At 34.9% G+C, this 24484-nt stretch overlaps 3 protein-coding genes and 1 pseudogene across 3 annotated transcripts; all 4 read left to right on the top strand.

Annotated features, from left to right (window-relative positions):
- Window positions 1–3936: 3936 nt before the first annotated feature.
- Window positions 3937–4936, top strand: LOC120197193 (basic leucine zipper 43-like). The gene has a single exon (XM_039198795.1). The coding sequence runs from the start codon at window positions 4205–4207 to the stop codon at window positions 4796–4798; it is 594 nt and encodes a 197-aa protein (XP_039054726.1). The 5' UTR covers window positions 3937–4204; the 3' UTR covers window positions 4799–4936.
- An 857-nt stretch (window positions 4937–5793) lies between these two features.
- On the top strand, window positions 5794–8506 carry LOC120197169 (annotated as a pseudogene).
- Window positions 8507–12899: 4393 nt separating this feature from the next.
- On the top strand, window positions 12900–16220 carry LOC120197248 (ASC1-like protein). Its single transcript, XM_039198846.1, has 7 exons — window positions 12900–13092; window positions 14582–14811; window positions 14938–15093; window positions 15173–15358; window positions 15622–15806; window positions 15955–16022; window positions 16202–16220. Exons 1-6 carry the CDS (start codon window positions 12955–12957, stop codon window positions 15978–15980), a joined length of 921 nt encoding a protein of 306 aa, XP_039054777.1. The 5' UTR covers window positions 12900–12954; the 3' UTR covers window positions 15981–16022; window positions 16202–16220.
- Window positions 16221–19044: 2824 nt separating this feature from the next.
- LOC120197247 (inorganic pyrophosphatase TTM2-like) lies at window positions 19045–24173 on the top strand. The gene is made up of 12 exons (XM_039198845.1): window positions 19045–19061; window positions 20384–20736; window positions 20984–21098; window positions 21308–21503; window positions 21658–21771; window positions 21906–22079; window positions 22406–22600; window positions 22914–23036; window positions 23114–23235; window positions 23336–23453; window positions 23549–23809; window positions 23931–24173. Exons 2-12 carry the CDS (start codon window positions 20400–20402, stop codon window positions 24156–24158), a joined length of 1983 nt encoding a protein of 660 aa, XP_039054776.1. The 5' UTR covers window positions 19045–19061; window positions 20384–20399; the 3' UTR covers window positions 24159–24173.
- The last annotated feature ends 311 nt before the right edge of the window (window positions 24174–24484 follow it).

Raw genomic sequence — 24484 nt, forward strand, 5'->3', positions numbered from 1 at the left:
CTTTAAAAATCGACTCAATACTCGATAGATAACATGCTTGACTAGTACCACTCTAGAATTCTGCAAGCTGAGTATGGGCTCAAGACGGTCAATTAATGGCACTCATCTTTGCAGCCACAGAGCCGTTGGGCCCTGAGATTTAAACAAAATTTGAAACAAACAGGGTTGGTCATATGTTGCAATTTCACTGGGTGTTTCATCGTGATGAGGGCGGAATTAGAAATTTATTATAGCGAGGTTAAAATATTTTTTTTATAAATATAATTTTATTTTAATTAAAGAGTCTAATAAAGTTTTTTTTTATAATTATTTAATATTAATTAATACTTAAAAAATAATTGACGGGACCAAAATTTCCCTTGACTCCCATGATGTTCCCTCTATGATCATGATATATATATATAGGATGGATCGAGGGAGTGTTAGGATGTGATTACACTCTCTATTGTACCCCTTAAACTTTTATTATTTCGTATTTCTAAATTTTTAATATAGATTAGCATCGTCTAACATAAATTCTTGTGTTTGTCTCGATATATATATGCACGCACTATTATTGTACTTATAGCCGTTAGCCAGTGACGATACAATCATCTTCATGGCTGACCTATGGGAGAATGAAGATGTTTACCTACCCACAAATCCAAACTCCTTTGTTCAATTTGCTTCTTTGACAAAAGAAAAAATCCACATATTGTCAACCCTAATGTAAACCTAATCATCATAGACACCTTTGTCAACCCTAATCTTGCACATCCCAAGTTTTTGAGCATTGTAATATGTGATCAGCTTAAATGTACCATGTGAATGAGCACTTCTTTCTCCGAATGAGATACAACGTAAGCAGGACCGTATTTCTGGGATCCGATCACTTGAACTTATAGTCAAAACGAAGCATATCCGAAACAAATTCAAAGAAATCTGGTACATAAAAAGGAGCTACAGATCTGCAGATACTTCATACATGTATCAGAGATAAGAAACAAGCATATCTTTGTACATTATTCTATACTATATTATAGGCAACTAATTCAGCACTTAAAGCATTGCAGGACAACTTAACCAGCATACATAATATCTAAAAGGATTTAGGAATATAATATTTTAACCATGGTTTAGTTTAGTTGACCCTATACTTAAGTTAATCTGTGATTAAACTGCTTGAAAACTTGAGCAGCTCAGCCCCATGGTGCAATTTACTTGCTAATGGAGACACCAAAATTATGAAGTTGACATGCTTACGCCAACTTTTTTGGTTAGGTTCAAAGGTGATGATGATGATGATGATGATGGTATAAGTAAAGCATATTGCATATTGCATATTGCATATTGCTTTTGCATATGTCATTAGTGAATTGGTATGGTTAATGCGTGGGGCTAAATGAAAAAAAAAACTTGTGGCTCAGAGTACTTGGAGAATCCCCTTAATCATTCCTATATGAAATATATTTGAATAAGGTTGAGCATATCAAGCTCTTAACGCTGATTCGTTTACGGTAATCTGGTCTACAAGATCACCGAGGAAGCTTCCTATGGCTGTCACATACCAGAAAGAACTTTAGGACTTGCCATCAGATTTAATAAATGTTCTGGTTTCTGATAGATAGAGATTGATCGATTCGGCACGTCTTCAGTGATTGATGATGAACTACTCCTGATGAACACCCTTGGAGGCATCAGAGCTTATCAATAGCATCATTAAACCCAAAATCGAAAAGGATAATGACTTTAGTTTAGTGGATTAAGACCTTAATAAACGTTACGTCAGCGCCTGCAAAAAAGCATGCTATATAGTTTAGTAATATTGTACTTGTATTGTGCACCATTAGTACCATTATACAAAACAAACTTAAGATTAAGCAGTAAATGAATAAAAAAACTGCAACATGGTGATGAGTTTATCCTATTTGAACCAATCACTGCACTAATCTTATGAGTTATGACCTCATGGAAGGAAGAAAGAGAAATAAAATAGAATAAAAAGTAGGGGTTGTTCAAGTTGGGGGGGGGGGGGGAGTGGAGACAGTGCATATTAGGTACAGTTGAGGGTACCAAAATAATTGGCATTTCCATTATGAAGAAGCCTTAAAAAAGGTTTGAAAAGCGTTTGGTTATATGGTAGACTGTGCGGTCACGAAACTTCTTGTTCTTAACATAGATTTAACCCTGGTTTTCTCCATGAATCTGGATACAAACATGTTTTATGGACAAGTAGGCACAAGTGTGCATGGTTGAGTATACTTGAGTTGACGGGCCGAGCAATAAGGTGCAAGAATGGTGCACCAGGCATACATGGTCACCACTAAAAAGGTTACCCCCTCTTGGATGATGGTTGGGCACGAAATGGATTCGGTGTTAAATCGAGCCCCCCACCGTACGCAGCACTTGTTTCAGGTTTGTGGTGCCCCTTCTCCTCACACTAGCTATAGCAACATATACTAGGGTAGGCATGTATGAGGATAAAGAAAAAGGCATGTCTCTGTAAGTCATTGTTTTTTGTTCTTCTTTTAGTTTCAAACTTTTTTTGAATTGGTAGGACTCTGGAACTTTAGCTCAGCTCCCAATTTTTCCAATGATTAATCAAACCAAGGATTAGTCCTGTACATGGTGTATGCATTTGATGCGAGTTGTGATCCAAAAGGTGAACAAAACTCATTGGCATTAGTACTAATTTCTATAGATGAACATGGAAAATTCATCTCGGATCATATTGTGTAGTCGAAATCGTCATTGTCGTACATGTCAGTTGCTCGTATTCTGCACCTGAAATCATGAATCAACAGCTCAAATTACCATTCAAATTCCACGAATAGCATATGCAATGGTACCCACAGGCTATCAAGTTGTAGGAATGATGACCAATCAGTCAATCATGCCTGGTCCAACTCCTTTTGTCAGTTTTGGTTTTTCAGGTGTTGCTCTAAAAGTTTGTCTCTGATTCTTCATTTTCTTACATGTGATGCATGATACATACATAGATATATGTATGCATAAAACAAGGCATACACGAGGAGCATTAAGGCAAATATGCAGAGCATTTCTACACGATGTCCAATTATCTTACCTAAACTACTCTGTATGCCTTGCATTTGAAACATGTTCATTTCTTTTGCAGCCAAGAGTAGTTTTATCAGTGGAGAATCGCCTAAACTCTATGTAGTGTTACGAAACACGGCAACGAATTACACGTGGTTAGAATATTGTTCTTCCATTAACAAATACCATTAAAACATGCGTTTATGAGATGCTACTTCTGTGATTTGCCAATGCTTTTTTTTAATCTAATCTTTATTTTTTAACCAATCTCATTCTCATCATGTTTAAGTGTGGGCCTCAACAAACAACTCATGCTCATGTATCGACAAAGATACTTCAAAACCTACTTTAGGTACTTACGTGGTGATCGTGCCAATCGATGATATGTCATGAAAGAATAAGAAACCAGATAACCAGTTAACAGGCAATGAACTATTCCCACAGGTAGATTGTGTTGTTGTTGACTCGACGTCTTCGAATTTTTCAATCCATACCATATCAGATAGAAATAAATTCAACTCAAGTATTAAATAATTAGCCTGAATGATAAGGGACTATAGTTTTTTTTTCTCCAGTTCAGTTCAATGTAAGAGGATGAGATTGCTGGGATTTTAGGTCATGATGTTAATCTATATCTTAAAATCGAAGTGCTCACATGAGCCATCTAATTTATGATAAAATTAGTCATAAGAAACTATGATTTGTTTAATGGTTTACCTTTTAAACTAGAGTTGATTGCGTCATAAGGCACAAGTGCTTTATTTATGAAAACTTCTCCTGGGATTGACTTCAGCAAGTTTCCTCTTTTCTAAGCTTTATATCAGATGCTATATGATTATCCAAATCTGAATTTCTATGATAAACATGATGCTCATGCATGCATGCATACATACATACATACATACATACATACATACATACATACATACATGTTTCTATATCATTGTTGCCTTAAGAAATAACATATGTGATGTAAAGCAAGTGGTTACATACATACATACATACTGTTACACTTGTTGCTGAAACTGGCCCACCTTAGAAACAATTTTCCTCCTATAAAAGCTCTTCATTTGTGCCTTCCTCCCCTACCTTCAAAGTCATCAACAATCATTCACTACAATATATCGAACCCTTTGGCTTCAGGCCTCGACTTCCGCCACTTAAAACCATGGGTCCCAGTGAGCTCGGAGGACTTCACTACCTAGCACCGGAAAACCCGATCCTGATTCCGGCCAACCTTGGTATGATGCAAAACTCTATACCATCTTATCACATCAATACATTCTTAAACGGCCTACCGAATTCCCACATATCGATGTCTGCTCTCGAATTCGCCACACTGTCCTCAAGCATCAGCAACAATTCGACTTCAGATGAAGCAGAGGAGCACCAGGTCAACATCATCGACGAAAGGAGACAGAGGAGAATGATATCCAACAGAGAGTCCGCTCGTCGGTCGAGGATGCGGAAACAGAAACACCTGGATGAACTTTGGTCACAGGTAATCAGGCTCCGCAACGAGAACCACAGTCTCATAGACAAGCTAAACCACATATCGGAGTTCCACGACCGTGTCGTTCAAGAGAATGCAAGGCTCAAGGAAGAAGCTTCCGATCTCCGCCAAATGCTGTTTGACGTAAAAATCGACAGCCCTTATTCCCTTTCATTCAGAGAACTGGAAGATATCCCCTGCAACACTGCTCACTTGAAAGCTGAGTCCACAAATCAATCCAGTGACAGCTCGGTTGACTTGCTTCATTGAGATAAGAGTCATCTTCACCATATATATACACACACATATATATAACATATGTTAATGTTCCTCGGTTTGCTATGATGTTTAATCAAGCATTTGCCTAAGCTTGAGCTTGTATGGGATTATAATCAAACCATGCAATAACATCTTCTGATTAATATTATCATATAACTCATCTGCAACCCATATCGCCGCATAAACACTAATCCGAAACCGAATACGATAAAGGCAACACTTGCATCAGCAGTGATCCATTCTCAGAAACAAATCAAACACTCAATCATGAGTTTTATCTAATAATCATTTGACCCCATGAATATATGGATTATGTAAAGAACTTTGACCTGTAACATGGATTATATTTAACCAATGTTACTGCTCCTGGAGTGGAAACAACAGGGGCAAGTAAGAGGACAAATGGTGGTGGAAAATGGTGTTGGTAGTGGCTTCATCATTGAAAATAGTTACTGTAACTAAGCAAAACATATTGTAAAAAGGCTGCCCACTAAAACATGATCTAAAGTACTATTTTTCAGCTTTTTTGTGAGGGCATCAAGTTTACATTGTTTTCACAAAAATAGGAACCAAAGCACAACCTGCGGTTCAGGTGCTGGTTGAGCAGTGATCCCACTGCATAAATAGCAAATTTTATCCATAAAACACGCAGGCTTTGCTTGTCCTTTAAAGGGACAGACAAGTAATGCTGAACATAGTCAAACAGTATTGTCGTTTAAGAATCTCTTCGTTTTAGGAACTGCTCTTAAGACCGGTCCACATATAGCCCATGAAAACGTTATAGCCATGGAAATGGAATAGCGCCAAAAACAACTGCCAAGACCCAAGATAATCTTCTTCTTTTTCCTCTTCCATCCATATATGTATACATGAATATCAGTTTCTTTATATACGGAAAATATCTCCCAAGAAACTCAATCATGGCATGTTCACCATCTACACTACCTGGGATATCTTTCACAAACCCAACACTGTCGAAGCCCAGAAGGTCATCTTCTTCACATTATTCCACCTTGAAAATGCCCAGAGCCATGGCTAAAGAAGTTTACTTCAACCGTGATGGCTCTGCCACTAAGAAGCTTCAGGTCAGTTGAAAAAAAAATCCCAAAACACATTTAATCTTAAACCCAGATGATGTTTTAGTTGTTCTTTCTTCGTGCTGCTATGGTGCAGGCTGGTGTAAATAAAGTGGCAGAGCTGATTGGGGTTACATTAGGTCCAAAGGGGAGAAATGTGGTGCTTCAGAACATGTATGGACCCCCCAAGATTGTTAATGATGGAGAAACTGTTCACAAACAGGTAATTTGAGCTTCCATATGGTCTAATGTAATTCAAAGTTTGGTACTTTCTTTCTGAAATTTGTATCTCAATTGGTCTAGATTGAGCTGGAGGATCCATTGGAGAATGTTGGAGTTAAATTAGTGAGGTAAGCTGGTGCAAAAACAAATTACCTTGCTGGTCATGGTTGCACTACCTCTATAGTTCTTGCTCATGGTTTGATTACAGAAGGTGTGAAGGTAAGAGTCAGAAATACGGAGGATTCTTTATGGGAAGGTTGATGCAAATGCAGTAATTTTGTTTCTTCCAAGTAGTTTCAGCTGGATTGAATCCGGTTCAAATTGCTTGCGGGATCAAGAAGACGGCGAACGCTCTTGTTTCCCAACTCAAAATGATGTCCAGAGAAGTGCATAGCTAAATAAATTATGATATTTTCAGAAACGTGCAAAGTTTTGTATCTGTGCTTATGTCGGACTTGCAGGTTGAGGATCATGAACTTGCACATGTTGCTGCTGTTAGTGTTGGAAACGTTTACGCGGTAGGAAAGATGATCTCGGATGCTCTTCAACAAGTTGGAAGGAAGGGTGTAGTCAAAATTGAAAAAGGAAAATGTACTGAAACCAGTCTAGAGACGGTGGAAGGAATGCAGTTCGATCGAGGGTACTTGCTTCCCTACTTCATCACCGATGGAGAAAAGATGATCGTTGAGTTCCACAATTGCAAGGTATAAACATTCTTAAAGAAAAAATGGCATGTGTTCCTATAAAGTGATTAGAGGGTATGTAATTCTTTGCTTGCAGTTCCTATTGGTTGACAAGAAAATAACAAATCCAAAGGAAATGTTCAAAATATTGGACAGTTCTGTTAAAGAGAAGTACCCGATCATGATCGTTGCCGAGGAGATCGAGAAGGAAGCTCTTGCTCCAGTGATTAAGAACAAACTCAAGGGTGATCTGAAGGCAGCTGCAATTAAGGCTCGGCCTTCGGTGAGCCCAAGAGCCACTGCTTGGATGATATCGCTATCTTGACCGGAGGTAACGTACAGATAATTCCCTACCCTCTTACCATAGGAATGTCTATGAAGTAGTTCCTTCGGCTAGAAGAAAGCCATTGAAAACATGAGATTATCGAGTTCGCCATCATTTCAGGCACGGTGGTCAGAAATGATATGGGTTTAACTCTTGATAGGGTGGGGAAAGACGTTCTTGGCACCGCGACTAAGGTCGTGATTACTAAGGAATCTACCTACATAGTTAGCGACGGTAGCACGCGAGAAGCAGTTCAGAGAAGAGTTTCTCAGATACAAAATCTGGTCGAGGTACGTATAATTAGTAGTGACATAACACACTACACACATGACGATGAACGGGTTTGAACGCCAAACCTCCAAGCTCTTAATTTGCAGAACACGGAGGAGAATTTTCAAAAGAAGATATTCAATGACAGAATTGCCAGATTATCAGGAGGAATTGCAATTCTTCAGGTAGCTCAGTGCTTTAGAAATGTTGGAAGACTTGCATAAGAAGTAATCTACCTAATTTCATCAATTATATGATAGGTTGGAGCACAAACACAAGTTGAATTGAAGGACAAACAACTAAGAATTGAAGATGCTTTAAATGCAACCAAGGTAATGATTTACAAATCCAGGGATCGGTTTTTCGAATGATGAAAATCAAGCTTCTGACTTGATATTATGCAGGCGACAATTGAGGAAGGTGTCGTAGTCGGAGGTAGGTGTATCCTCTTGCGGCTCTCCGAAAAGGTGGATGGAATAAAAAACCTGTTAGATAATCAAGAGCAAAAGGTAATGAAGGATACAACATATATATCTCACCGTTGCTCTGTCTCTACCGTCTACTGACGAAAAATTAACAAGCATTTTGTTTGCAAATGTGAGAAGATCGGAGCTGAGATATTCAAGAGAGCATTAAGCTATCCGACAACACTAATCGCCAAAAATGCCGGTGTTAACGGGAGTACTGTTGTTGTAGAGAAGGTCGGTCTCTGAATTTAACCGTACCTTTGCAGCATTATGCATTTGCAGGTTCAGCCTCATTATACTTCCACTTGTTTCATCTTGTAGGTCTTATCTAACAACGATGCTACAAAGGTACTACAAAGGTATCATCAATAAAATTGAGCCTCTAGATGTATGTATACAGTAGAATGCACCTATCGATTCGACACTTTTGTTCGACCAGGAAGTTCGATGTTGTTTGGAGCATCGGTTGCCAAGGTTTTTCTAACATCTGATGCTGTTGTAGTAGACATAGTAGACAATAAGGATGTCAAGTTCACGCCCACGCCGACGAGAAAGCAAATGCAAAGCTTAACTAACTCGATCTTGCCTAAACGATTACGACGTCCCTCGTTCCGTACATGATGCGCGAAAGTCGAGTTTTCCGTCCACTTCATTCAACTAACATTCGGAGATGCTTCGATGCACAGCATTACCAGATCATTCAGTTCAGTCTCTCTTGATCAATGCCAAGTTTAAACCAATATGGTAAATGGTAATGGTGCAAGCTGAGGCCACGAAGAAACATTGTGGAAGTGTTGGTCTTGTAAAAATGCCTAAAAATGCCAATATTTCAATTTCATTCTCAAACTATGACTCCCATTCTAAACGAGTCCTTAAACTTTTAAACATTATAATTTCATTCCTAAACTATGACACTCTTTCTAAATTGTTTTCCAAACTATTGAATATTCTAGTTTCATCCCCAAATTCATCCAAATATATAATTAGTTTAAAGCTTCAACCGTATTTTAAACTATATTTTGTTTTCTTCAAACATATAATAATATAACTTGGAGACTAATTTAGAACGAATATCATAACGAATATCATAGTTTGGGGATGAAATTAAAAAGTTCAAAAGTTTGAAGACTAATTTAGATTAATAAATATACTTTAGGGTTGAAATGGAACATTAGAAAATTTATGAACTAATTTAAATGAGAATCATACTTTAAGAACATGTGATGCAGTTAACTCTTTTATATATAAAATTTGAATCGTTAAATAAGACTTGTCAATGATTAATTCAAAATATTTATACTCGAATCAACTCGATCAAATACTTATAGAGTGAAAGACCATGCCCATAAGCTGCTAGTGGTGGGCTGGTGGCAATGGAGGTAGAGGGTGGGAAGTTCCTAGCCCAATTGTGGGCCTTCTAATGGGGGAAAAGGTTGATTGAGCTTACTAGAACTAGTGAGACGAGATAGATAATGAGTTATTTAAAATCAATTCAATTAATGTTTTATAAATATTTGAATCGAATGAATTCGACTCAATTTTTGATGAGTTGAAACGATCTATTTGATATTCGACTTAAAATACTCGCAAGCAATTCAAAAAATATATATTAACTTTTTATTTTTTTTAAAAAAAATAAATTATTAATAATATTAATATTTATGTGTTTAATTTTTTGAAATGTAGTAGAAGGTTTTTATGTACTTAAGGTTCAGGTTCAGGTTCAGGTTCAACTGAAAAAGTTTAAGATTTTTTTTATTTCAAATTTTTTCGAACTTTAATTTATGATTTCGAATTCAAGTCTACTCATAAATTTTCAACCAAGTTAAGTTCTATTTTAGATTTTTTAAATTGAATCGAGTTCAATAATACTCGAACTCGACTCGTTTACGGTTCTAAGTGAGCTCCCACTTTCTCTGCAAATATTCGTTTACGGGTCTAGGTGAGCTCCCACTTCCTCTGCAAATATTTAAAGTACTTACCACTGCAACTGCAATTGATCAGCTTTGAGCCTTTGACTGCAATTGAATGTTTATTCAAACATGTGAATGGATGGTTGTAAATGGTTTTCAGAACCGGACCCGTTAACGAATTGGTCATGTTATCGATTTATTGGTTCAATCGATTGAACCGATTCGATTGGTCGGAAGAACCGAACGACGTCATAATTATTTAAAAAATTAAATAAAAATATCAAAAATAATTAATAAAAAATAATTTTTTATATCACAAATCATATTCAAAGCAAGTCATAATATATATATAAGTTAAAAACCATAAAATCAAGTAAAACAAAATGATTCAAATTAACTACAACATAATATTTAAGGTAAAATATATTAAATAATAAATATAATTAAAAAATAAATTTGGGGTTAAAAAATCATAACAAAATTATATAACTATAATTATATAACTATTCTTTCACTTCAATCAAGCTCGAATTTTAGGCTTCAATCGAGCTTCTAATTTTTTTTTGAGTTCAAGCCTTTTTTAGTTCAAGTTTCAATATTATATTTCGAGTTTGAGTTTAACTTGATAATTTTTAGCTTGTGAGTTTGAGTTGAATTGAGCTTACTTTTAAAGTTTTCAAGTTCGAGTCGAGCTCGACAATACTCGAGTTCGACTTGGCTCGTTTAACAAACAATGTTGTTTGGTTTAATTTTTTAAATAAAATAAAATAAAAATCCCGGTTTTTTTCGGTTTTCAGCCGGTCCTGTTTGAACGATTCAGCGGTTCTGTCTGATTCACTAATAACGGTTCAACCGATTTAGATTGAACCGAATTAAATAACGATTCTCAATTGAACTGATTGAACCGGCCGATCCGGTCCGATTTCAAACATCTCTTTCTATTCATGATTGTTTTTTTTTTCATTTTAGGTATGGCTTTATTAAATATTTCTAACATTAAAACTTATAAAATATTATTTTGTTGAGTCCATTTACTATTAAAAATTCTAAAATAGTTATCCGACTATTTATTATATTTCAAACTCATCATTTTTATTAAAAAATTGGCGGTTGTCTAAGCTATACATTAATATGATGACTGAGATATGATAGTCATTTGAAATTTTGGGATCAGATTTTATCATATCACAGTTATCATTTAACGTCCAACTTAGACAACCGTCAAATTTTTTAATGAAAATGATAAGTTTAGGACATAATAAATAGTCGAATGATCATTTTGTAACTTTTAATAGTTGAGAGAATCAACAAGCAACACTCATTGTCGGAGGACCATTTTGTAACTTTTAATAGTCGAAAGACTTAATAAAGTAATATCTTATAATTGGGGACCATTTGTGCACTTTACCCTTTAGTTTTAAATAGTTATATATTTTATTCAATTTAACTTTTATTAGATTTAATTGTATCACAAGCCCCTAAATTATGATTTTTATTTTAGATTTATCTTTAAATTTTTTAACATTGCAAATTCATTATCGAACTATGACTCTCGTTTTAAATTAGTCATCAAACTTTTGAACATTTTAAATTCATCCTCAAATTATAACTCTCATTCTAAATAGGTCTTAAACTTTTGAATATTCGAAATTTATCCCTAAATTCATCCAAATGTGTAATTAGTTTCAACCATAGTTTAACATGTATTTTATTTTTCAAACAAGTAATAATACAGCTTGGACTAATAAAAAGTATGAATACTATATACAATAATTTGGGATGGATTTAAAATGTTCACAAGTATGGGGAATAATCTAAAATAAGGGTCATAGTTTAGAGATGAAATTAGAACATTCAAAAGTTTAAGAACCAATTTAAATATGATATGTCACCATAGTTTGTCATGTCAGCAACGTAAACTGTCACATTAGCACTGTAACGGTTAACGACGAAAAAACTTTAGTCAAAAGGTCACATTGAGTTTATTTTATGAGTTAGAATGACACATCGAGAGAGAAAATAATACAAGGGACACGTTGATTTTATTCCCCAAAGGTACAGGAATCTTTGATACCTTTTTACCTTAAATGAATTAAATTCACGAGTGATGCACGAATCACGCGATCTTATTTGTTAAAGGATTTGTCGTTATTTTTTAAGATCTCGAATTTAAACAATGCATATGTAGGGGTATAAACGTTTATTGTCAAAAGATTGAGTATTTGAATAAATATTATCTTATAATTATTGTAAATTTATAAATAAAAAAATCAACATGATTGAGTACAAAGTAAGTGAACCAGACCGGGTCTACTAAAATTTCAATGTAAGGGCAACATGGTGAACCGAAAAATGAGTGGCAATTTAGAAAATCTAACAAAACCAAGGGTCAATAATACTGAATCTAATAAATTTATTCTTCCCCATTCATTATTTTATCCCCAATCAGCTTTAGGCTTTTAGGAAAGATAATTCCATTAGTTCCATTAAAATAAAAAATAGTAAATAAAGGTCTAATTTTAACCTCAGTCCATGCACTCTCTGAATCTTTTAAATTTAGTCCTTCTACTAATTCCTATTTAACTTCTAAATATATGTGTGTTTATATAATTAAATACCCTGAAATTTTTTATTAAATTTGATTACGTGTTGTATTTTGAATTTATTTTTGAAGTTATATTTTTTTTAAATACCTATATCTTAACTCGTACACACACGGAAAGCTGTCATTTCTTGGTTCGTGTCATTTGTAATCTATATCGACAACAATGAGAAGTTCAATTTAAATGGATTCTCTGTGAAGCAAATATTGTAGCGGATACTATTGTGAAGATCGAAGACGCACATCACTCTGGTGTCACTTTATTTAGCGACGATCCCACGTTCAATTTAAATTTTATCATTTTTAAAATTTTAATGATCAAAATGATTTTTTGAGTAGAATTCAATGGCATGTGATGTACTTTACCCTAAAAATTCAAAAGTCAAAAGACCACAGGGACTGGAGCAAAAATTAAACCATAAATAAATTAAAATTAAAAGATTAGAAACAGAGACGAGGACATAGTTGCAACTCTGTGTGCATGTGATCCACAGTTCACGCCCTTTGTCGTGTTCATTTTTTTATTTTTATTTTTATTTTTCTGATTGTTTCCTGAGAAAATTTTCGGATCAAAGATCGATAATCGAAAATGGATTCGATTCAGTTTATCAAATCAATCGACTGGGAGCAAGAAGCTTACCCTGCTTATGGAGATTTCATTGTTCTTCCTCTCTTTGCTCTGTTCTTCCCATCTGTTCGTTTCTTTCTCGATAGATTCATCTTTGAGGTACTTCCCCCCCCCCTTTTTATATCTTCATCCATATTTATGATGACTTGATTGGATTTTTTTTCATTGCTTTAAAAGAACAAAATGGTAAAAAGTTTTGAATTTTTTGTTTCTTTCTGTGTATTTAATGTTGCCTTTTTTTTATCTTTATTGAATTGCATTGATGGGTTCGTTTTTGTTTTTCTAGGATTGACCCATATTAGATTCATGAATTTAAAAGAAAATTAGGATTTTGAATGAAGATTAAGATATGGAGAATCATTTGAGCAAATTTTCTTTTGCAGGACTTTTCACTAATGTAATCCATTAGCCTTAGACTTAATGAGAGTGTTGTTGGCTATATAAATGCATTGGTATTGTCTGTTGCATTATCCTACAAGCTAAAACTATGCCATTGACAAGCACTCGTTTATATTGCTGACATTAGAAGATGAGATGTGGAAGCTTGAACTTCAGGCTTACTGCATGATGGTTGTAATGTAATTATTCTATTCTTTTTTATCAATCTCAAATTTCTAGTTTTCACTCCGAAAGACTTGCTTTCGGTTAACAATTCGGATCTTCCACGATACACTACAAGTTATGTTTCCTTTGCTATATGTTTAGCTGAGCTAGAACTGGAGAATTCTTTGAAAGGTCGCATGTCACAAACTTGTATTGAAGTATTCTTTGGTGCCTTGTCATAGTAGTTTATGGACGTGGGCTGTTCGATGTAGCTTGATCAATACGGAACTGAGTTGGGCTAACTGGGTGGTTTTGCATTTGTATCAGCTAAATGCTAGCTTGATTCAAGCTCTGCTTAGTTTACTTAGATGTTTGATGGGTTGATTAATGCCAGGAGGAGGAAATGTAAATAGGTGGAAATGAGACTTTTTGTTTATGGTGCTTGGCACTGTCATTCCGAGGATGACTAAAAATAAGTGTCATGACATTGTTTTGACATAACACTTCTTATATTGGTAAAGCTTCGGCTGAGGATGTTGTTTGACCAGATCTTGTATGTTTATGAATTGTTCAACAAACAATAGTACTAGATTCTTTTACCATTTTCTGGAATTTTCGAAGTAAACTCGTTTACTTAAAAAAAGACCTTAATATCTTTACCTTCATGATAGCATGTTCAAACATGGGTATCCTCACGTTAATAGGTGACTTCATTATGTAGGCTTGTGGCACTGGATTTGCTTGAAGATTATTTTCTGTAAATGCCAGTGCTATTGGTGTTGATATATAAGTATTTTGACAAAAGTTTGAAAACTTTAATCACATAGGGAGACGTTTTGTAGCAATTTGCTTGTGATATTCGAGTACAGATAAAGTGTCATAGTTGATAAGAGCAAGCATAAATGGAATATATTGAACCATGAGGCTTGGCATATTGTTTTTATGCAATGTGGTTGCTATCTTGGTGTAGCTAGACTGGTCTATTCTCTCCTTTGTTTCTTCTCTGTTTTCTGTCACCGTTAGAAAATATCGTACATGATTTCAGAAAGTTGGAAGGCGGTTGATTTTCGGGAAGGGACATGAGATGCTGGATGGCGATACAGAAGAGAAAAGGAAGAAGATTAGAAAATTTAAGGAGTCGGCTTGGAAGTGCATTTATTATCTTTCAGCAGAAATCCTAGCTCTCTATGTAACTAACAACGAGCCCTGGTTTAGAAATACCAGAAACTTTTGGGTAGGACCTGGAGACCATGTCTGGCCTGATCAGAAAATTAAGTAAGCTTCATTGACTTCAAAAATAGATATAACTCTTCGTTTCGCTTCGATCAATTCTTGCTTGAACATATCCTTCCGTTTGTTACACATTCAGATATATGAGGATCTATCATGTTTCTTTTCCAGATTGAAACTAAAGGGACTTTACATGTATGTTGCTGGATTTTACGCATACTCTATATTTGCTCTGATTTTCTGGGAAACAAGGCGCTCTGACTTTGGTGTCTCAATGGGTCATCATTTTGCAACTGTCATCCTCATTGTGTTATCTTACATATTTAGGTATGGTTTGAGAGGTTCTTACCCGATTTTTAAAATTTTATACAGTAGTTGTTTCTTTTCTTATGCCGGTTTATTGCAGATTTGGTCGTGTTGGTTCGGTTGTTTTGGCAATTCATGATGCTAGCGATGTATTTCTGGAGATAGGGAAGATGAGCAAATATAGTGGGGCTGAAACACTCGCTAGCTCTGCATTTCTAGTTTTTGTTTTGTCTTGGGTCTTACTGCGCCTCATTTACTACCCTTTCTGGATCCTCTGGAGTACAAGGTTCGTATTCGTGTCTGATATTCTGCCCAACTTTTATAAGGTTCCGTCTTAAGAACTTGAGAACCTCACCTGAATCGATTCACATGGCATTCAAATCAAGGGACGAGGAAAGCAATTGTATAAAAAGTTATGCTTACACCAAATAACAACTATTTACTTCAATGAAGCAAGCAGCAATTCATATGCCGTCTCACTTCCAGTATAGAGATTAGAAACTTCGATAATATCTTTTCGTTTTATCTTATCTCTCTCATCTGTTGCAGTTATGAAGTTCTTCTAACATTGGACAAGGAAAAGCATCCGGTAGATGGACCGATTTGTTATTATCTGTTCAACACACTCCTATTTTGCCTGCTGGTTCTTCATGTTTATTGGTGGGTACTTATGTATCGAATGCTTGTCAAACAAATCCAAGCGAGAGGCAAACTTAGCGAAGATGTTCGATCAGGTGAGGACTGCATTTTCGGTGTAGATGAACCATATGAAGTGATAAATCAATCTCGATAAGCATTTCTGACATGCAAAACATGGATTTATTGTGTATATATATACTTGCATTGTCAACCAGCTAACGTCCCTCTTATTATCCGATGCAGATTCTGAAGATGAACATGAAGATTGATCTGGAAAGAAGAAATACCACATTAACAGGACTTGTGAGAGGGTAATATTTCTATACGAAAGCCATTATTCATGCGGTATATCGATGTTGCACCAAACTCTTAGTTTTAGTGGCCGGGATCCATTCCGGTATATCGAGTACACAGTGAATGAGAACACATTCCTTTTGTGCAGAGTTTTGGTTTTCACTAGACTCCCTTTATCTTCTTTCACTGTAAACAGATGGAGTTTTAGCCATGGATGTTCTTTCAAGCCGGACGGAATACTTCTGCAAATGGATTCAATATTGTGTTCGTGGCGAGTTACAGAAGCATTTCAGAGAGTTCAACTGAAAAAACAAAACGAAAACTTGTTATCGATTCGATGCCGGAGCATACCTCTTTCCGGCTCACAACCAATGTGTTGGGCTGAAACTGATTGTTTGTTTAAATTACCGAGTTCCGAGTTCGATTCACGGACAGTATCCGGGTTCGAATAACCAGTCTCGAAACATATATACATGATATATGCATAAACTCCCTATACATATATGTTTGTGAATTGCTTGATTCTAAATGCTAATGCTTATTCCATTGGCCCATGTATTGATAGTATCTCCAAAAATGGCTAGAATCCGACAGCTCAAGGATCCTGGTCCCTTAAGGACCACTCCCTTGTCACAATAATTGTCGTGTCACATCTTTACCAGATATTGTTCTTCATTTGGTTTGTGTAAATTAATCCATTGATAAGGTTCAGTCAATTCACAAGTTGTGACTTTACATCGCCATGCAACTTGCCTGAGTGCTCAACAGATATTAGTGACCGAAAGATAACTTTTTCTTTTCTTTTCTCGGAATTTGAACTTATGTCTCCATTTTCACAGGCATCAAGACCCCTATCATTGTTGGACCTATAAATAACAGGGTAAAGTACATAAATAGTCTCCTAATTATAGAATATTTTTATTAAGTTATTTGATATTAAAAGTTACAAAATAGTCCTTCAATTATAGAGTATTACTTTGTTGAGTTTCTTGACAATTAAAAGTTATAAAATGATCACCTAACTATTTATTATGTTCCAAACTTGTTATTTTCCATTTAAAAATTGTTGATTGTCTAAGTTGGGCGTTGACATGATGATTGGATATAATAATTGTTTAAAATTCTGAAATCATATTTTATCATATTATAACCAGTAGGTTAACGTTTAATTCAGAATACTGTTAATTTTTTAATGGAAAAAGACGGGTTTAGAACATAATGAATAGTGGGTGACTATTTTATAACTTTTAATAGTCAAAGAACTCAACAAACTAACACTCTATAGTCAAATGATCATTTTGTAACTTTTAATAATTGATGAACTTAATAAGTACCTTATACTAGAGGGACTATTTGTATACTTTATCCTAAAATAATAATATGGATTAAGAAAACATATAAATGATCATCAACAATTGTCTTATGTGACATGACAATATTTATATATTTTTTTTCATGACAATGTAGAAAAGAATTTCGATAAATTGTCAATAATATATATCATTTTAGTATTTAATTATTTTTATGATGATATATGAGTAAATTTATTTAAATCTTTATTTGTAGTACGGACTAAATAATTTCAATGGTTAATGATTTGTTTTTATTCTTTGAGGTCATAGGTTTAAGCACGGTGTCTTTAAATTCTTGTAATTTACGTTTATATATATATATATATATATATATATATATATATATATATATATATATATATATGTCCTTAAGACAAGGTGATCCACGAAGGTTGGCATGCTTCCTTACAACTTGGAAACAATGAAAATCTTCAATGTTGGCATGGATTAAATAATGTTCTTACGATCATGTCTGTAAACCCTAACATGCAGACTCACATAGACCACTTCCTTATATTTGCATAAATACGATTACACGAAGAATATGACATGTAATTAATTAAATATATATACATATATTTACTTCCGGACCGATCCGATTCGCACATATGATTTTAGTAGGTGAGTCTCTTCTGTATATACAAAAACTCGAACTCGAACTCAATATCTTGTTTAAACGATATTAAACTGATTATCCCATTTTAATTTATTTTTTATTATTTAATTATTTAATTTAAATTATTAAATAGATATATGATAAAATCAATCGTCAATTTAAATTTTCATGAACTCTAAAATTAAATAAATAATTTTTGATCTCTTGATATTTGAATTTAAATTAATAATTTAAAAATTAAATACTAAATTCCATTTTATCAGTAGTAATATTTATAGTAGATGCTCCAAACTTTCATCTGACACCGTTGCTTTATTGATAGTTTCTCATTGTTAGAAAGCTTTGATTTTTATCTTCTTTTTCGAAATTTTAATGTTTTGATAAATAAATAAATATATATATATATATATATATATATGAGAAAATAACCTCAGTGATCAAAAATGCCTTATAATATATGATTTTAACCAATTTTTTTAGATTTGTTAAAATGACCAACTAAATCGCAATGCGATCGATAATTCGCAACGAGATCTCCGATATCGCAAATCAGTTTCCAGATTCGCAACGCGAACTTCGACTATCGCATTGCGATTTACATATTCGTATTGCGATAGTCTAAGTTCGCGTTACGATTTATTCCAAGTTCGTTACGATAGTCCAAAATCGCAACGACGGTATTGCATTTGTTTCTTAAGAATTTTCTCTAAAAAGATAGTATTCGCGCGGACGTGTCGAAGACACGTATTACTACGACCACGACCACGACCCGACCCGACCCGAGACGAGACGAGACGGCGGCGCGCGAGAGTTCCTCTTGTTCTCTATCACTCAACAATGAAATAGGAAAGCCAAGCCTTAAATACCATTCACAATAATGTTTCCAATACTATGTGAGATTGAGCACTACCAACACTTGTTCCCAATACTATGTGGGATTGAGCCTTAAATAGTGATATTATTTTTGAATGTTTTACTTAAAATTGTAATAAATCGCGATTGATTGTAGATTGACATTTAATTATGACATATTTAATCATATAATACTAATGCAACCGGATAACAAAGAGTTGGCTTCCCCTGATTGAGTGAGTAGCACCTAATAATTTATTCTTTTGTTTTTATGCATTGTTTGTAATTTAATCCCATAATATATATATATATATATATATATATATATATATATATATATATGTGTGTGTGTGTCTTCTTTTGCTTTTATATGTGAATCCATTCTCGAAAAAGTTTTCCTTTTTTCCTTTTCACTTTGTAGATTCTCAAGAATTCCCGGCTTCCCAGAAAATTAATAAAGAAAATCCCGGAAAATCACATTTTTTTTCTATTCCGGGAAAGATACAGAGAATAAATAACCAATTCTTTTTTCTTTTTAATGTGTATGGAGAAACGGTGAACTCACTGCGTCTTATTTGCTTTAAAAACTGACTCGGTGAGTACACTCGTCATCAATGCCAAATCTTTTTTTTCCGTTTTTATTTATTTTTCATTAATTCTGGAATCAGGATATTGCTTATTTTTCCATTATGTACTCTGGGTTTCATCTTTTTCGGGTAAAAGTGTCTGTTTTAGATCTAAATATCGTGTAAGAATATATATTCTAATAAGTTTAGAGGTAATTTTTCCTTTTTTTTCTGTTTGACTGCTTGATTCTTTGTTAAATTTGGTGTGTGTGTTTTCTTTGGTGTGTTGGTCGCTTGTTGAATGTGAAAGAAGTTTGTTTTGATCTTTAAAGATGCTATTTTGGTACCTTTTTTTGTAGGATTTTCCATATTGTCTTTTTCCTGAAAACTGACAGAGTTCAGCAAATGAAGAAGACAAAACTAATGAGTTTGATTTCCATTGCTTGATTTTGCTTTTCTTCTTAATCTTTTGAACCTTTTTACAGTATATTCCTGTAAGTTATTGGAGTCTTAGTGGTGGAAATTGAAGTATTAATGGTCATTGCCACCAATAATCGTTGCGGTTTAGCCTTTGATGCTTTGATTTTCTCCTTCATGGATTAGTAGGGTATACTAAGTTTTACGTGGACAATGAATTGTCTCGATTTCCATCTCATTTGTCGAAATCATGCAATTCAACTTATGTTTTGACAATTGGTTTATTGAAAACCTTAAAATTAGGCAATTTCTGTACATGTTTTCTTCAACATTTTGTCGAAAAACAAAGGAACACATGTGGGATTAACAAAATATAGTCGGGGGATTTCTATCGTTGATTGAGATTGGGACTTGATCATTTTCTGGTTTTATACATGCATCTTTTATGTTGAAATGATAAAGAGAGAGCAAATGGCTATCGGTCTCTAGCTGAAAAAAAAATATTGCCTGTTGCTTTTAGTGCTATAATTTTTTGTTGCTGCTGCTTATTTATTTGTTTTTGCAACTTATACCAGAGATTGCTTTCATACAATGCCTCAAGATGCTTCTAGTATTGAAGCACAACATAAAAGAGCAGGCCTCTTAAAAGATCAAGTTCGGCTGGTCAAGAGAAAGGATTGTGATCGCCATGAGATTGTTTCAATCCAAGAACCTTTGTCTTTCGAGAAGGGGTTTTTTGTTGTCATCCGTGCATGCCAGTTGTTGGCACAAAAAAATGATGGAATAATATTGGTAGGATTAGCAGGTCCTTCTGGAGCAGGGAAGACTGTATTTACAGAAAAGATACTCAACTTCATGCCCAGCATTGCCACCGTATCGATGGACAACTATAACGAAGCTAGTAGAATTGTCGATGGAAACTTTGATGGTAACTCATATTTTGATCCTAGCATGTAACTTTTGACTCATACCTGCCTTCAATTTGAGTTGTTGTTCTTATCCTTTGTTTTTGCGTCTAATGTTGATGCAATTTCATGTATGAGTAGAAAACGACATATACTTATGGCCTTGAGGTTTTATTTGAATATTTACATGTCCCGTTTAGATGTTGAGTATTTTAATTGAGTGCTAGCAAAGCAGTAAACTGACATTATTCTGATTCTTTTGAACAACAGATCCACGCTTGACGGATTATGATACATTGCTCCAGAACCTCCATGATTTAAAAGAAGGGAAAGAAGTTCAGGTTCCCATGTACGATTTCAAGGCTAGTTCTCGAGTAGGATACAGGTTGAAAACTCCTTCATTTAGTGCATATCAGTACTATCATTTGCTTAAAAAGCTCTAGAGGGTTAAGTTTTTGCAGGTATGCCAGAGAAAAGTAATGGTTATAGTAATAACATTTAATAGTAAAATGTATTAGTCCTGATCAAAGTATAGAACGCTTTCAATTTTATGTAGTAGATTTAATATTTTACCCTAGCTTTTTTTTATTACAGGACCCTTGAAGTTCCAAGCTCCCGCATTGTAATTATTGAAGGCATCTATGCTTTGAGTGAAAAGTTGCGACCTATGTTGGATCTTAGAGTATCTGTCACAGGGGGAGTTCACTTTGACCTTGTTAAACGAGTCCTACGAGACATACAGCGTGCTGGCCAAGAACCTGAAGAAATAATCCATCAAATATCTGAAACTGTATGTTCTACTCCTTTCTCTTTTGGGGGTTAAAGTTATTGCCTAAGATAGAGAAATGGCGTTTCTATTGTCGTTTTGGAAAATTTGATCAGTATACTTCTATGTTCGAATTTTTCTTTCTAGGGTAGAACTTAGCATGTTCTCTTTTATACAGGTATATCCAATGTACAAGGCCTTCATCGAGCCAGATCTCCAGACAGCACAAATAAAAATCATTAACAAGTTCAACCCATTTACTGGTTTTCAAAGTCCTACCTATATTTTAAAGGTTACTATTTGCACCTACTTCTTTGGCTGTTTCTTCGTCACAAATTATATGATACCGGTGACTGTATTTATCGGTATACTCTGGTGTCTATGTCCTTATATGTTCTTGCATCTGTTTTTTTTTTTAAATTGTAGTCGGCAAGAAAGTTAACAGTCGATCAAATTAAGAGTGTCTTATCTGAAGAACATACAGAGACAGAGGAGCAAACTTATGATATCTACCTTCTACCTCCTGGTGAAGATCCCGAATCTTGTCAATCATATCTGCGGATGCGGAATAAAGATGGAAAATACAGTCTTATGTTTGAGGTTTGTCCCTCAGATTTATGCCTCTTATTTTCACGAGTTGTGCCCCTTCAGATGAGAGCTAATATTCTCATTAGCGACCGACTGTTCCACTTGTCTTTAAGTTGTTATAGGACACCGGAGGTATGACTGTAGATATGTTATGTGCTTGAAGCAGATATTAATCATGAAAAATAAAATGTCGGGTCCCAATGGCCTTGTTCCATCGAATGAAGTTATCTGAAGAAGAAAATGTTGGATTGAAGTTCTTTTTCTTTTTCTAATATGTTTGTTAAGACACTACCTGTTCAAGAAAGTCTGATATGATAGTTTGTGATGCTTGTTTTCAGGAATGGGTTACCGATATTCCATTTGTTATATCTCCAAGAATTACGTTTGAAGTTAGTGTGCGCCTCCTTGGTGGGCTAATGGCATTGGGTTATACAATAGCAGCTATCCTTAAAAGAAACAGCCATGTGTTCTCCGATGATAAAGTTTGTGTGAAAATTGATTGGCTAGAACAGCTAAATCGTCAATATTTTCAGGTATTTGAGAGAATCCGAAATCTTCTTCCGAGTACTAAAATGTGGTATTTTAACATACTTGGAATCATTTGTCTATTTTTCAATTTATCTTTGGACAGTTTTAAACCTTATGTGTATGGGGTTTAGTATGGTTAACACTTTAAATGCTCGATAAGTGCCATCTATCATCTTGGAAATGGCCTAATTGGCATTTTAGGTTGGTCAGATAATAATGTGGGGGAATTAGATGCTTTATTTCATTTAAACCATCGATTTCTAGATTGTTTGCGTCTGTATTCGGTGTTGATAATCGTGTTTTGACATTCTTAAATAGGTGCAAGGAAGAGATCGGTCAATTGTAAAAAGTGTTGCAGAGCAACTTGGTTTAGAAGGCTCATATGTTCCACGCACCTATATCGAACAAATCCAATTGGAAAAGCTTGTAAATGAGGTTATGGTATGAAAGCCCTCAAAATCTGGTGCTGTCTTTTTCAATTTTAGTCGTCTAGTCGCTCTTATCTAATTATTGGACAGGCCCTGCCAGAGGATTTGAAGACAAAGCTCAGCCTAGACGAGGATCTCGTATCAAGCCCCAAAGAAGCGCTCTTGCGAGCCTCTGCAGACAGGGTTGCCTTGAGAAATAGGCATCTCAAAAGGTACAAACATTCAGTACATCACTTTATGCAGCATATGAATGCTTATGACCAATATGAGTGGATTTAACTACGTAGAGTTTATGTTTGCCAACAAAAACAGTGGCATGTCACATTCGTATTCAACTCAAAGGGAGAAGAATATGCCGAACTTTGCTGGATATAATGTGAACAACAGGAGGTTTGGTGAGCGGAATTCAGAGTCGGCTCTAGCGAACGAGGTTTTTGGCTAGCTTGTATAGCTCTGTGAATGATCTCATGCTAATTTACCTATGAAATGCTTACTTCTCCTGCATTACTCTTCTGCACTTTGTAGGGAGTCATCACTCAGCTTTCGGAACAGATATCCTCTCTGAATGATAGAATGGACGAGTTTACGACACGTATTGAGGAGTTGAATTCCAAGTTAGCCGTCAAAAATTCTACTTCCAGCCAACAGAATTTGGCTTTCCAAGCCGAAACTTGCAATGGCTCTGCTCCAACTTCTCACTTCATTAATGGTTTAGGAAATGGTTCCATTATGCCCAATTCCTTATCATCCTCCCAGCTGGCTAAGGATTCACCTATAATCGAAGAGGTACCGTAACCGCTCTCGTATGCCCTTTTATTCGAACTTTTTATTCATAGCTGATGCAAGTAGGCCTTGTACCTCATTAATTCGAATGTGTTCAAGTATTTTGTGTGGTTTCGCAATGTAGATATCAAGCGTTGCACGAGGACAACGACAGATCATGCACCAGTTAGACAACCTTAGTAATCTCCTTCATGAGAGAATCGGAGAGATATCACAACAAGCTAATAGACGAAAGAAAAACACGGTACCGGCTGTCGATCGAGATCCTATTAAAGTTCCTCTAATTTTAACGACACTGGCAATCGGCGGTCTGGGAATCATCTTATTCAGGGGCATTTTAACCCGAGGCTGATTCGACCGTATATTTGCACACATTCGATATCTTTGAAGATTTTCTTGTCCTAGTGTTGCTACTTGTGCCCCAAGAAAGACAACTGAAACTGATGAACATAACTATTTCTTTCAAGGTTTGGGTTGTGCATGCTCTTGTCTTTGGGCAAATTTGTTTGTTCTTTGTTCGAATCTTTCTATTTTACTCATGGAAACAATGCACTAAAACTAATGTTGAACACCAAAGTATATGACATTTATATTTTATAGGAATACTAACATAATAAATTCATTTTTAAAATTGGATCGACTCGAGATTGAATTTTAAAAATAATATAATTTTTTAAA

The sequence above is a fragment of the Hibiscus syriacus genome, unplaced genomic scaffold (assembly GCF_006381635.1).
Source record: "Hibiscus syriacus cultivar Baekdansim isolate YM2019G1 unplaced genomic scaffold, ASM638163v2 tig00117047_pilon, whole genome shotgun sequence".
NCBI classification, from domain to species: domain Eukaryota; kingdom Viridiplantae; phylum Streptophyta; class Magnoliopsida; order Malvales; family Malvaceae; genus Hibiscus; species Hibiscus syriacus.

Excerpts from the sequence above, each read along its gene's own strand:
- LOC120197193 (XM_039198795.1), top strand. The coding sequence starts at position 4,205 with ATGGGTCCCAGTGAGCTCGGAGGACTTCACTACCTAGCACCGGAAAAC.
- LOC120197248 (XM_039198846.1), top strand. The coding sequence starts at position 12,955 with ATGGATTCGATTCAGTTTATCAAATCAATCGACTGGGAGCAAGAAGCT. Across the intron at positions 13,093-14,581 it reads TCGATAGATTCATCTTTGAG|AAAGTTGGAAGGCGGTTGAT; the intron begins GTACTTCCCCCC and ends ACATGATTTCAG. Across the intron at positions 15,094-15,172 it reads GTGTTATCTTACATATTTAG|ATTTGGTCGTGTTGGTTCGG; the intron begins GTATGGTTTGAG and ends GGTTTATTGCAG.
- LOC120197247 (XM_039198845.1), top strand. The coding sequence starts at position 20,400 with ATGCCTCAAGATGCTTCTAGTATTGAAGCACAACATAAAAGAGCAGGC. Across the intron at positions 21,504-21,657 it reads TCCATCAAATATCTGAAACT|GTATATCCAATGTACAAGGC; the intron begins GTATGTTCTACT and ends TCTTTTATACAG. Across the intron at positions 23,236-23,335 it reads AGAAATAGGCATCTCAAAAG|TGGCATGTCACATTCGTATT; the intron begins GTACAAACATTC and ends CAACAAAAACAG.